Here is a 13,807-nt window from a genome sequence, read left to right as displayed (position 1 = left end):
GCTGAGGCTTGCCAAAGAGTTGTTTTGAATTGCAAAAGCGACTACTGCCTAATTTGGCTCAATCTAACGTATTGTTATACTGTTAGACTAAACCGATCTCTTCAACGCCATAAAATACGACGATCAAATTAAACAGCATTAACTTGTATCTGAGCTGTGTTCACTTCCTTCTCCGGTTATTTCCTCCCTTCAAAAGTCAAATCAGCGTTAACCGTAAACGTAGGTTGTGGCTTTTGTGTGACAAGCCATTGGTCGTACACTAACTAAATATGTCAATGCTAAGCTGTTGAAATCTTTATTTATATTATTAGATAAGTACGTTTAGATAAGGCTTAAAGTTATTTGGCTTTTAATAAATTCAGGTCTTAACTTCAATCTGCAGAACAACTGAATTGTCAGTTGGTTGCGATAATGGTTAGGTATTTGTTCATTACGATATAATTTTGTATACTTGACATTAAATCTATTAGTTTTGCCTATAATTTATTTTTCTTTCATTGTAAAAAACCTTTTAGTCTTATGTAGGTACTTTAAATGTAGTAAGTGTAACTGGTATCAAATCCTTCCAAAAAACAAATCTGACTGTAGTGGATTATGACAGTATTTGGCTACCTCAATTGGCTAATGCAACGGAGGCTGTATGCTTAATAGTCATATAACTAATGACCACTGAAACGCATAAAAGTAGCACGTAAGCTATCATGACCAATATAATGTGTTTTGTGCTTCAAATGAGAGATTAGATTGTAATAATTAAGGTAATTCAAGGTGCTTCTTATTGTACTGTTTCATCTAAGTAATACTGGTTACATTTATTACTTTGTATAGACGTGTCTATCCATGTTCTCATGTTGAATGGAAATGCAAATAGTCATTAAAGTCTTTGGAGTGACAGGATGTCTTTATAGCTACCAAGGTTTGAACTACCGTAGATATATTATCATTTGGTTTTCAAATGTGATAAAAAAACTATAGTTGGAGTTCTGCGAAGCTAGCTAGCTAGCTAGCTAGCTAGCTCATAACTTTCATATGATGGTTATCATTAAACCAGTTGGTAAAGCCAATGATATAAAACCCCCATGGTGAGTGTTTTATATCATTGGTAAAGCTTTGCAAAATATAACGCATGTTACTGGCAGTTTACCCAAAATAATATGCTACAATTTAGAGCATTACAAGTGATTAACGAGACACCATATTTCAGCCAATTGCATATAAGTCGTAAAAAATATACCTGACAAAGTTTGAATCTGAACAAAATGTCTAATAACTAGCCAACCTTTGTCACAACTGTCTAAGATCGGTCATTGATTTGGCTTTAAGTTTTTAATAATAACTAGAACCCTGACAGTCTAGTGAAAAATCGGTTTCCCGATTTCTCTAGGTGTGCCGATAAATTACAGAGAATAACTATATGCACAGTTATTTGGCGATGTTTAATGCGGCTGACTGGCCCAGCTGTTACCGTGTTGGGTTTCTAAGGCAAATGTGAGTTCAGATCCCGCACATTTTTTTCAGTCTCAAGTTGTGGCTTTGGACACACTGACAAACACTGCTTTTATTATAGTAAAGATTTGTCTGTGTATTGTTTGAGTTTTTTTAATTAAAATGTAATATCTAGTCATTCTTAATAATAGACAGGTCCAGAGTTTTATCAATAACAAATTTATTTGTCAATTCATCATCTCAAAGAGGTCAATAATCTCTGTCATGTGACCACAACAAGAGAACAACTCCAACATATAAGCAACTACATAAAACCAGTTTAATTGTGCCTACTTCCATGATAGAACATTTTAGATAGGAGTATTGTCGAAGCAGTAAAAATATTATACTATATCTTATCTATAGTATATATATAGTATATATTATACTATAGTTATCTTCCTATGACTGAAGTTCATGTTTTATATATTTACTTTAGCTAGTGCTCATGCTCAACAGAATATATTGAATAATTATTTTACCAAATTCTCGGCTGAAAGTGGTTTGCTCAAGTGGCAATGACAACTATGTATAAACAAAATGAATAAAGTGAGCAACGGGTTTTTTATGGTGTCTCTGTATAAAAAGACGCAGCACAGCTAGTTCTGACAGGATCAAAAAATATACTTTTGCAAAAATATTAGCGAGCCAATATCTAAACTTTGTGCCTCATATTCTGTCAAGCTAATATTTGAGTTGCTATTGAGTTTCTCCTGTTCATTATCATATCATTTTGGATTATTTAATTAAAATAGAGAATTCCATGCGTGTGACAAACCAAACTGTTTGGAATTTATCAAATTTTATAATTGAAGAGGGAGGTATAAATCACAAGATGTGGTTCTTTTAGTTTTCCAATTTACTTGACAATACTTCAGTCTGAGGCAGTGCAATTTTCAGTTTATTGCTTTCCAAATGTGGGTGCAGGCGCAGACATAGATCTAATGAAAAGGTTTTGCTTGCAGGTTTTGTATTAGTTAAAACTATATAGCAAAGCTGTATAGCTTTGCTATAATTTATAGCAAAGCTATAAATTAGCAAAAAATAGGTTATAGTTTTTGCTATAAATAGCAAAAAATAGTTTATAGCTTTGCTATAAACATCTGAAGTAATAATTCCTACAGTTCCCACATACTCTCTTACCTGCAATCTCATCAGTTAGCTGCTTTTCAGATATTTAACCAACGAATACAGAATGTGGAAGGCGGCAGCAGGCAATACTGTTCAGATGAATGTCTCTGATGATGATGATGACTGGGAGACAGACCCTGACTTTGAGGTAACTGCAAACATTCAGAGTTAATATCTGGCTGCAAACTAGCGTCTGGCAGCACTAGAGAGACATGAAAATGTGTAAGATTGTGTAAGAAAACTTATTATTATCCAGCGGTAAGTCGAGTGAGAAAAGTAACGAAGCTGTAAGTTACTATATAAATAACAGGGTAGATTAAAAGATTAAGTACTAGTTACTAAACTACCCTAGGACACTTATATTTCGCTAGTATTTAGTTTCGTGAGTAGCATACAGAGTAAAATTTTGCTGCGACTTAATTTCGCAGCTCTGATGAGTGCGAAAATATAGATGTGAAAATAAATGCAGTGGAACAAACATAATTAGATTCCTCAGGTTCGGTTCACTGGTAAGAAAAAAAATTTCAATTTGGGACCAGTTTGTAATTGCAAACCGCAGGTAGAAAATTTGTTTTGGCGAGATCGATAATGCAATTTGATCGCTTGCTGCCATTTGTTTTTTGGACTATCAATAAACAAAGCTATTTCATTCCGCGTTTTCACTTGTTCATTATGACAGTTTAGTTTCGCTCATGAAATCTTCGCGAGAGGTTGACTACGCGAAAGTTAGATGAGGCGAATACATAGCGTCCTAGGGTATGTGATTTACACTGGGAAGTGTCAGGACAATTCCTTTTCCAAGTACAATGGACCCAATATACGGCTGAACCTCAATATACGAAATAAAATTTGAACAATTGCGTGTTTCAAACATGCGACAGAAGTTTCTCTAAATAATGCAATTTTATAAACCATCCTATAGGTATGCAGCTCTCCCTCATGTATTTCCGGTCTATAGTGTGCCACTAAAGTAAATAGTACTTTTCATCTTTCATTTTTTAGTTTGAAAATCCCGGATTCTAGAAAGCCAAATGTGAGTCCTAGTAGTAGTGAAAAGTAAGAGGCAGTGATTTTTGGAACTAAATCTACAATTATAAGATAGTCACAAGAGAGTATCTTTAGATCAATATTTAGAAGATCGCTGTATCTATCTAGTCGTATCTATCTAGTCGTATCTATCTAGTCGTATCTATCTAGCCGTATCTATCTAGCCGTATCTATCTAGCCGTATCTATCTAGCCGTATCTATCTAGCCGTATCTATCTAGCCGTATCTATCTAGCCGTATCTATCTAGCCGTATCTATCTAGCCGTATCTATCTAGCCGTATCTATCTAGCTATATCTATCTAGCCGTATCTATCTAGTCGTATCTATCTAGCCGTATCTATCTAGCCGTATCTATCTAGTCGTATCTATCTAGTCGTATCTATCTAGCCGTATCTATCTAGCCGTATCTATCTAGCCGTATCTATCTAGCCGTATCTATCTAGCCGTATCTATCTAGCTATATCTATCTAGCCGTATCTATCTAGCCGTATCTATCTAGCCGTATCTATCTAGCCGTATCTATCTAGTCGTATCTATCTAGTCGTATCTATCTAGCCGTATCTATCTAGCCGTATCTATCTAGCCGTATCTATCTAGTCGTATCTATCTAGCCGTATCTATCTAGTCGTATCTATCTAGCCGTATCTATCTAGCCGTATCTATCTAGCCGTATCTATCTAGCCGTATCTATCTAGTCGTATCTATCTAGCCGTATCTATCTAGCCGTATCTATCTAGTCGTATCTATCTAGCCGTATCTATCTAGCCGTATCTATCTAGTCGTATCTATCTAGTCGTATCTATCTAGCCGTATCTATCTAGCCGTATCTATCTAGCCGTATCTATCTAGCCGTATCTATCTAGTCGTATCTATCTAGCCGTATCTATCTAGCCGTATCTATCTAGCCGTATCTATCTAGCCGTATCTATCTAGCCGTATCTATCTAGCCGTATCTATCTAGCCGTATCTATCTAGCCGTATCTATCTAGCCGTATCTATCTAGCCGTATCTATCTAGCCGTATCTATCTAGCCGTATCTATCTAGCCGTATCTATCTAGTCGTATCTATCTAGCCGTATCTATCTAGCCGTATCTATCTAGCCGTATCTATCTAGCCGTATCTATCTAGCCGTATCTATCTAGCCGTATCTATCTAGCCGTATCTATCTAGCCGTATCTATCTAGCCGTATCTATCTAGTCGTATCTATCTAGCCGTATCTATCTAGCCGTATCTATCTAGCCGTATCTATCTAGCCGTATCTATCTAGCCGTATCTATCTAGCCGTATCTATCTAGCCGTATCTATCTAGCCGTATCTATCTAGCCGTATCTATCTAGCCGTATCTATCTAGCCGTATCTATCTAGCCGTATCTATCTAGCCGTATCTATCTAGTCGTATCTATCTAGCCGTATCTATCTAGCCGTATCTATCTAGCCGTATCTATCTAGCCGTATCTATCTAGCCGTATCTATCTAGCCGTATCTATCTAGCCGTATCTATCTAGCCGTATCTATCTAGTCGTATCTATCTAGCCGTATCTATCTAGCCGTATCTATCTAGCCGTATCTATCTAGCCGTATCTATCTAGCCGTATCTATCTAGCCGTATCTATCTAGCCGTATCTATCTAGCCGTATCTATCTAGCCGTATCTATCTAGCCGTATCTATCTAGCCATATCTATCTAGTCGTATCTATCTAGTCGTATCTATCTAGCCGTATCTATCTAGCCGTATCTATCTAGCCGTATCTATCTAGCCGTATCTATCTAGCCGTATCTATCTAGCCGTATCTATCTAGCCGTATCTATCTAGCCGTATCTATCTAGCCGTATCTATCTAGCCGTATCTATCTAGCCGTATCTATCTAGCCGTATCTATCTAGTCGTATCTATCTAGCCGTATCTATCTAGCCGTATCTATCTAGCCGTATCTATCTAGCCGTATCTATCTAGCCGTATCTATCTAGTCGTATCTATCTAGTCGTATCTATCTAGCCGTATCTATCTAGCCGTATCTATCTAGCCGTATCTATCTAGCCGTATCTATCTAGCCGTATCTATCTAGTCGTATCTATCTAGCCGTATCTATCTAGCTATATCTATCTAGCCGTATCTATCTAGCCGTATCTATCTAGCCGTATCTATCTAGCCGTATCTATCTAGCCGTATCTATCTAGCCGTATCTATCTAGCCGTATCTATCTAGCTGTCATGAAAAAATGTGAGATTGATGTGAAGAAATGCTCATCCTTAATGCAAGGAAGATGTGACAATAAAAACATTTCTTTCTCTTTATTTATTTAGTTTCTTTTGTTTAATTTAATTCAGTTTTTTAGATAATTTTACACAGTTTGACACAGTTTTACATAATGCACTTACTTTAATGTTCACTTTAATAAAAGCTGTGTCTGTCTGCCCGAGGCCGTGGTTGGATGTTGGGACAAAATATTGCATCATGCAGGATTTGAACTGACGACCATCAGTGTGGACCGTGGGACCAACTCGCTAACCTTTGCATCGATCATTCACATTTGGTGTTTTAAATTATCGTGCATATCCTTAATCTCTGTGCTTTACTGGCTTTATCTCTCGCTTTATTTATCTCTCTTTATCTCTGGCTTTTACTCCTGACTGCCAGGTTACTAATGGTATATAAAATTAGCTGAAGTATTCATCTTTGGGTTTTCAAGCTGTAAAATTTATCTAGCGGAACAATGTATTTTCATAGAAGATTTGCTCCAACATATGACAATGTCAACATGCAAAGTTAATCCTTTCTGATATTTTCTTAGTATTTTGTTGTTTGTCTTCATATATAATCCGACGGATCGCAACTTTCTTGATTAAAACCAGATGCGTTAAAACCCTTTTGTAGGTGAAACTAAAACAAAAGTAAAACATCAACAGATGCTGTTGCTGGCGCTGTCTGTTAGGCAGTTTTGTGAATTCATACACTCAATTTTATCTGTCTGTGTTTTTGGATTATGAAATATCTTATGTTAGTAAAAGTCAATTTCCAATTAAATTATGTTGTTTGTTCTAATTAGTTTATTATTTAATTATCTAATTTGCATTTATTTAGTTAAATTCTAATTATCACGCTGTTTATATTTAAAAGTTGTTTTGCTAGTATTTATAGTATAGCTGCCTGTGATATAAGTCTATGAGTCTCTAAGTCTATGAGTCTCTGCTTGAAGAGTTGACTTTTCAACATTATGTTGAAAACTAAACTTTTCACTTCATAAATATGAACCCAGTTTCGTATCCCGTGAATCACGGTATGTGCAGATTTTGTCAGGTTTCCCTGTCAAAACATACAATTTTCATGCATGTTCCAATAGAATAACATCTCAGAGAAGGAACAGCGATGGGGTTCAAAGACTGTTTCTGGCTCAGGACACCAAAATGCTATCGAGTAAGTAACCCTTTGACCTCCTACTCCACGCGTCACCGTGCAAACCGTTGTCTAGGTTTGCACGGTGACGCATTGGCATGCTCCGCGCTTGGTCAACCTATTCTTATGTATAAAGTGCATTTCATGAGAGCGGCTGTGGTCTAGAATGCCTGACTTCCAAACAATAGGTTGGGCTTCAGTTCCCAGGACAGATGGCTAACGCTAACTTGCTCTATGCGACTAGGCATCTCCAGTCGTCTTCCCTCGCCACTGGATGCGGACATATTCAGCCAAGATCATAGGGTCATCTTAAAAATACCCATCTCAAACATCGGGGCTCTTAAAATACTCATGAGTTGCCAGCTATTGTTTTTTCCTATAGTTTTGTTTATCCATTGTACTCGCGCTTCCTAGCAGAGGGAACATAACTCTGAGAAATTGTGCTGATGTAAATACAACTTCAGTATTTCTTTTGGTTCGCAAGTGAGTCAGACTCAGTAGAACCAGTTAGTGTTATTGCTATTCCTGCCTCAGAGATTTCTTTGCATCCTCAAAGATGCATCCTTTTTAGTCGTTTCTCTTACTCCATTTGTCAATTCGTGTCGCACCAAACAGTTAATAAATAGGTCAGCTGTGGAACATTTTATGACTGCATGTAAAAGAAAGTTGTCTGACCCGGAATGTCTTTTTTTGGCTGATTCATCCGAAATTGTTAGTTTTTCGTAATTTTTGAAAGAGAATATTTAGCCAGCCATTGCCTTGTGTCACATGACTCGCAATAATAGTTATCTAGTTATCTCTAACCTACCTTCATTTCTTTTTGTTCCATACGTCTCTCAGTGTTTATGTCGGACAACAGCTCTACTTCTTGCCAATCTAACCTGATGTGAAGTTTCGAATGGAGTTATCATCTCTTGTATACTCAGTGCATTTGGAACAAAAGCAAACAATTCTTTGTGTTGTGTTTCATTATGGTTCACTGAACTTACATAAAAACTTTTTTAGCCAATATTTTAAAACTAGTTCGGTTTTAGCTTTGGTGAACTTACACTAATTTTCTTACTATTGCATCAGGGATTTGCCTTTTGTAAGAATCATATATTCTGTAACAGTGACATAGATATTTGTTAGAGATAGTTTGTCTACCATTTTTGCAGCCTAAAGCAACTAGGACAAGAGGTGGCTAAGGATGATGCGCAACACAAGGAAAAAGAACGAGAGACAAAGGGTACGGGGTCGTATGGTTATGGAGGCAAATTTGGTGTCCAGAAGGACAGGATGGATAAGGTATTTTACTCTTCAAATGCTTTGAGCAACATGCAGGTTGTCTTTTAACTGGAAATTCCTATCAAATCATTATAATAAATAAATTTAATTAAATTTTGTTTTAAAACCAAAACTTTATAAACCTGAAACTAAACCTGGTTAACTGATTTTTATTGCATTACCAGTAGCATTAACATTGAAGATTGGTATTTGAATAATATTTTTGTGTAATTTTTATCAAATACCAGGTTTTATCAACATTTTCAAGTTGTGAAAATAAACAAAAAGATCTGAGATTTCTGCAATCTATCGACCAGAAGCAGCTGTGATGCTACATAATTATATTAAAATCGCTCGTATTTTGAACTAAATTATCTAAACATTGTCTGTTCAAACTCCTTATTTATAAAAGCAGAGCATACATTAACAGGTTTTAAGCGCAGGACTTCCAAGAATAGCAAATTTTTACAGACAACTTTTTTTTGAATTCGGTATTTGTGTGAAGGAAGAATCTCTTGCTAGCGCCCTTCACTCTAGCACCCTTGCTAGCGCATGCCACAAGGTGTAAGCAAAAGGCCATTGGTGTAACTTTAAGGCCACTACCCGAAAGTTAATGTAGGACCTGTAAATATGGTGTAAGTTCAGTTATTTCAGTTAATTCAGTTATTGGTTCAGTATTTGTGGAATTTGCCGGACCTTGCGTTATAATTATCTGTCATGTTGGGTAACCACAACATGTAGCGTGGGACTAGATGTGAAAATGTATCAGAATAGCAGTCAACAGAAGAGCTTTTGTCCCTCGTTCATGTATTGGCAAATCGTCGGCATTGACATTGTACATCATAGGACTGTGTTTCGCCGACAAAATGATCTTATGTCACAGCTTGGAGCTTGCATCGCGAGTTTTTTGTCTCAAAAACTGGTTTTTTATTCTTCTAAAATCAAAATCTTTGATAAAAAAAAGAAAAAACCATGATTATATTAATATAAATAAATTTAATTTTCAAATACTGTCAGTTAACCTTTAAAGTAAAAACAACCTCAAAAAGAGTCGTTGACCAAATAATTAGATACCTATAAACAACCAGAGTAAGTCAACAGCCAGAGTAAGTCAACAACCAGAGTAAGTCAACAGCCAGAGTAAGTCAACAACCAGAGTAAGTCAACAACCAGAGTAAGTCAACAGCCAGAGTAAGTCAACAACCAGAGTAAGTTAATGACCGGAGTAAGTTAACAACCGGAGTTAGTTAACAATCAGAATAAGTTAACAACCAGAGTAAGTTAACAACCAGAGTAAATGTTAATGTTCTAAGTAGTTACTAGTTGATAAACCTGCTTTGGTTTCAGCACGAATTTCTACTGAAATTTATGGAATTTTGTTAAATCTAATATTTTCTGGCTGCATGGAAACCCCCTTCCATTGCCGATATGGAAGGAAAACTTCTACAGCGAATACTTAGTTTTTATATGAAATCATGATTAGGATCGAATGTGACTGTAGCAAAGATAGAATTATACTTATCTGCCCTTGTTTATGTTATCTTTTGTCACTTGCTTCCATCACACATCTTGTTATTTTTGGCTAGTTTAAAGCACATAAATTATATAATTTTTTTATTATATATTTCAACACATCAGAGTCTTGGCTTTCGAATGAGACTATATTCAATACACAAAGAATAATAGAACTATGAAAAACAGGGTGTCAAAAGTACGTCCTGCAAAAAAAACTTGGTTCAGGTTCTCAAAATGTGATGTCACAATTATTATTTAGCCTTAGGTAGTCGATCCCTTTCGCTGTTATTGAGGCTGCGCTTTTCTGTGACAATCGGTGCTGTTAAACCAAGAGAGCGCTAATAATAAACTAGGATTCTAGATAATCAACAATGCCCGGGATCGTGCTAACCATAGAGTTATCTCCCCCTAGAGTGATAACTGTGCATTCAGCAACACGAGCGTTTCCGGTGCCAACAAGGAGCGTTTAGGCCACGCCCCTTTTTTGTGCTAGTCAATCGTAGTGATCGACAGAACAATAACGTCAGCCATGAGAATGATCATGAATTTCCAGTTAAGATAGTAATTATTGCTCATATTAAAGAAATGATGATTATAGTTTATTATTCTAATATATGCTTATTATTTAAAGCAATTCAATACCTACATGCATTGCAAAGGCACTGAATAGATGGTGTTAAGTAAGTGAGTTAATGCAATCAGTTACTCCAATGATATACAGCCCCCACACATGAGGGGCTGTATATCATTGGTTATTCATAGATAAGATAGATAGTCATACTGGGGTTGTATTACATTGGTGTGATGGGAAGCTAATCGACTGCCATCAACTGAAAGTATTGACATTGTATGGTGATAGAGTGATTCATTGACACCACAGTTCACAAACAGCCCTTGCATGTAATATTAGATTTCAATACATATCAATCAAATACATAGACTAGCTTGAAGCAAAGATGTCCACTAGTTAGTGGACATCTTTGCTTGATGTAAGCAAGCAAAAAGTTTGAAAGTTAGAGTGGCAAATGTTGTTATATGTTAGATGAAAATAAATTATACTTAATTATACTAAATTATAATTATTTAAAAATAAAATAGACTTTTTATTACTTTATTTATTAAATAAAGTAATAAAAAGTAGTTGTGAATTACTTTATTTATTAAATAAAGTAATAAAAATTAGCTATGATTACAATAATTTTTTATTGTAATCATAGCTAAACAGATTATATTTAGCATTACTTGCTAATTATTTTACATTTAAACAAATTTGCAGTTTCATTTTTCTTCTTAATTTATTTTAACAAAAAACTTCTTTCATGATATGAAGTTTAAAAGTGGTAGTTGTTTGAAAAAGCTTGAAAACATTTACAGTTGTTTTTATTTTCTCTCTTCTCTTCATTTATTTCAATTACACAAAACACTTTTTATAATATGTAGTTTGAAAGTTAAAGTGGTAAATGTTGTTATATGTTAAATAAAAATAAATTATACTTAATTCTACTAACTATAATTATATAAAAATAAAATAGACTTTTTTATTACCTTATTTATTAAATAATTTTTCATTGTAATCATAGCTAAACAGATTATATTTAGCCATTACTTGCTAATTATTTTACATTTAAACACATTTACAGTTTTTATTTTTTTTCCTAATTTATTTCAACAAAACACTTCTTTCATGATATGAAATTTAAAAGTTGTAGTTGTTTGAAAAAGCTTGCAAACCTTTAGAGTTGTTTTCTTTTTCCTCTTAATTCATTTAAACTGCTTAAAAATATTTTCTCATGATATGAAGTTTAAAATTTAGAATAGTAAATGTTATATAAAAATAAATTTTCTGTCCAAATACTTTTTTTATTACTCGGGCAACACCGGGTAGTACAGCTCATAGTTGATGGCAGTTGATTAGCTTCCCATCACACCAATGTAATACAACCCCAGTATGACTATGTATGTTATCTATGAGTAACTGCTTGCATTACCTTCACTATCACTCACTATCTATTCAGTGCCTTGGCAAGTCATGTAGGTATCAGGGATTACGTGTATGTCACAATTTCCATTTTCATAATTCATTTCCATATTATTTCCATTTTCATAATTCATTTCCAAATTATTTCTATTTCCATAACATTTCCATAATTCATTTCCATATTATTTCCATTTCCATAAAAGTTCCATAATTCATTTCCATATTAATTCCATTTCCATAATTCATTTCCATATTATTTCCATTTCCATATTATTTCCATTTCCATAATTCATTTCCATATTAATTCCATTTCCCTACTTCATTTCCATAGTATTTCCATTTCCATATTATTTCCATTTCCATAATTCATTTCCATATTGTATCCATTTCCATAAAAGTTCCATAATTCATTTCCATATTAATTCCATTTCCATATTATTTCCATTTCCATAGCATTTCCATAATTCATTTCCATATTATTTCTATTTTCATATTATTTCCATACTTGTAAAATAAAATTTCCATATCCATTTCCCTAAAATTATGGAAATATTTATGTTTATGGAAATAAAAAAGTAAACATTTCCATAATATGTTTAGCAATCTCTGGTAGGTATTGAATTGCTTTAAATAATTAGCATATATTAAAGTAACAAACTATAATCATCATTTCTTTAATATGAGCATTAATTACTATCTCAACTGGAATTCATGATCCTTGTTTAACCCTTTTCATAGCTGATGTTATTGATCTAGTCAATCACTACGACTGACTAGCACAAAAAAGAGGCGCGGCCTAAACGCTCCTTGTTGGCACCGGAAACGCTCGTGCAGTTATCACTCTAGGGGGAGATAACTCTATGGTGCTAACCAATACAAACACATGTTCTGGGTTAATTAATTATGCTTCAATAAATGTACTGTCGTTAATAAAGGTAATGAAATCACATCAATTAAATTGTGACCTGCGCTTTCGTGGCCCTAGGACTACATGTCAATCGCACTTGAACGCAATGCTTGAAACTAATTAGTCTCAGGCGGGACCCTCAACATCACAATAAAATGAGAGGGCTAGTGCATAATATCACCGGGAAAACATAGTATGGTGCTTGGAATCTGAGTTATTTATCATAGAAATAATCTGTACATAGAGAACTAATGACACTGATTCCTTTGTCATCTTCATTGGTTCTCTGAAGATGTCCTATCTTTGCCTGTCACTAGCGTCATTATCGTAGTTGATAAATATAAGCGGTAAGCAATAAAATAGGCGGTAAGAGTACACAACACCGCATAAGAAAATTGTGACATCACAATTTCCGAGCCTATGCCAGTAAACATTTTTGCGGTAGAGCTCTGGAGAAATCCTATAAACACCAACCAATGTCTGTCTCACCATGGCAAACAATAGCTTGTTCGAAAGCCAAGACTCTGATGTATTGAAATATACAATAAAAAAATTATGTAATTTATGTGCTTTAACAATCAAATGCTACATGTTGTTTGATAGCTAAGATTTATCTTCTCCTTCAGTGCATGCAGCCTTTGGTGTTTCATACCGCTCTGCTTTGTATTAGCGCACAGTATCTTATCTCGATTTGATGCATGAGCACAACGTTTGTTGCTTCTTTTATCTAGTGTGACTTTGTGGTTTGTGTACTTGTCAGGCTGCTGTCGGGCATGATCACGTGGAGAAGGTTGCTCAGCATGCAAGCGTCACAGATACGAAGAAGGGGTTTGGTGGAAAATTTGGTGTGCAAACTGATCGGGTTGATAAAGTAGGTTGAGATTGTTGCATGCCTTGTCCCGTTCATGGCTTTGTTAGACGTCTATGATATGTTTGATACTCATGCTAGCTCTAGCCTGTGTATCACTATGTTTTTTACGACGCGGTTAATCCGCGAGTTTGTATCATTCGCAAGATGGAAACAGGAAAACAATCTGCAAGTCAAATGAGTTTTGTTGCTCACAAATTTTTATCCAATGTTT

The 13,807-nt window shown here is 35.0% G+C and overlaps 1 protein-coding gene across 1 annotated transcript in view; it reads left to right on the top strand.

Moving 5' to 3' along the window:
* The first annotated feature begins 102 nt into the window (after positions 1 to 102).
* Positions 103 to 13,807, top strand: part of LOC137405419 (src substrate cortactin-like) — a 33,300-nt gene continuing 19,595 nt past the window's right edge. Inside the window, exons 1-5 of the mRNA XM_068091674.1 lie at positions 103 to 219; positions 2,659 to 2,764; positions 7,007 to 7,080; positions 8,217 to 8,346; positions 13,486 to 13,596. Coding sequence (XP_067947775.1) covers positions 2,681 to 2,764; positions 7,007 to 7,080; positions 8,217 to 8,346; positions 13,486 to 13,596 — 399 coding nt within the window. The 5' untranslated portion in view covers positions 103 to 219; positions 2,659 to 2,680. The remainder of the gene's footprint in view (positions 220 to 2,658; positions 2,765 to 7,006; positions 7,081 to 8,216; positions 8,347 to 13,485; positions 13,597 to 13,807) is intronic.

Source organism: Watersipora subatra, chromosome 9 (genome assembly GCF_963576615.1).
Source record: "Watersipora subatra chromosome 9, tzWatSuba1.1, whole genome shotgun sequence".
NCBI classification, from domain to species: Eukaryota; Metazoa; Bryozoa; class Gymnolaemata; order Cheilostomatida; family Watersiporidae; genus Watersipora; species Watersipora subatra.
The sequence above is the reverse complement of the archived record's forward strand: the minus strand, read 5'-3'. Positions and strand labels throughout refer to the sequence as shown.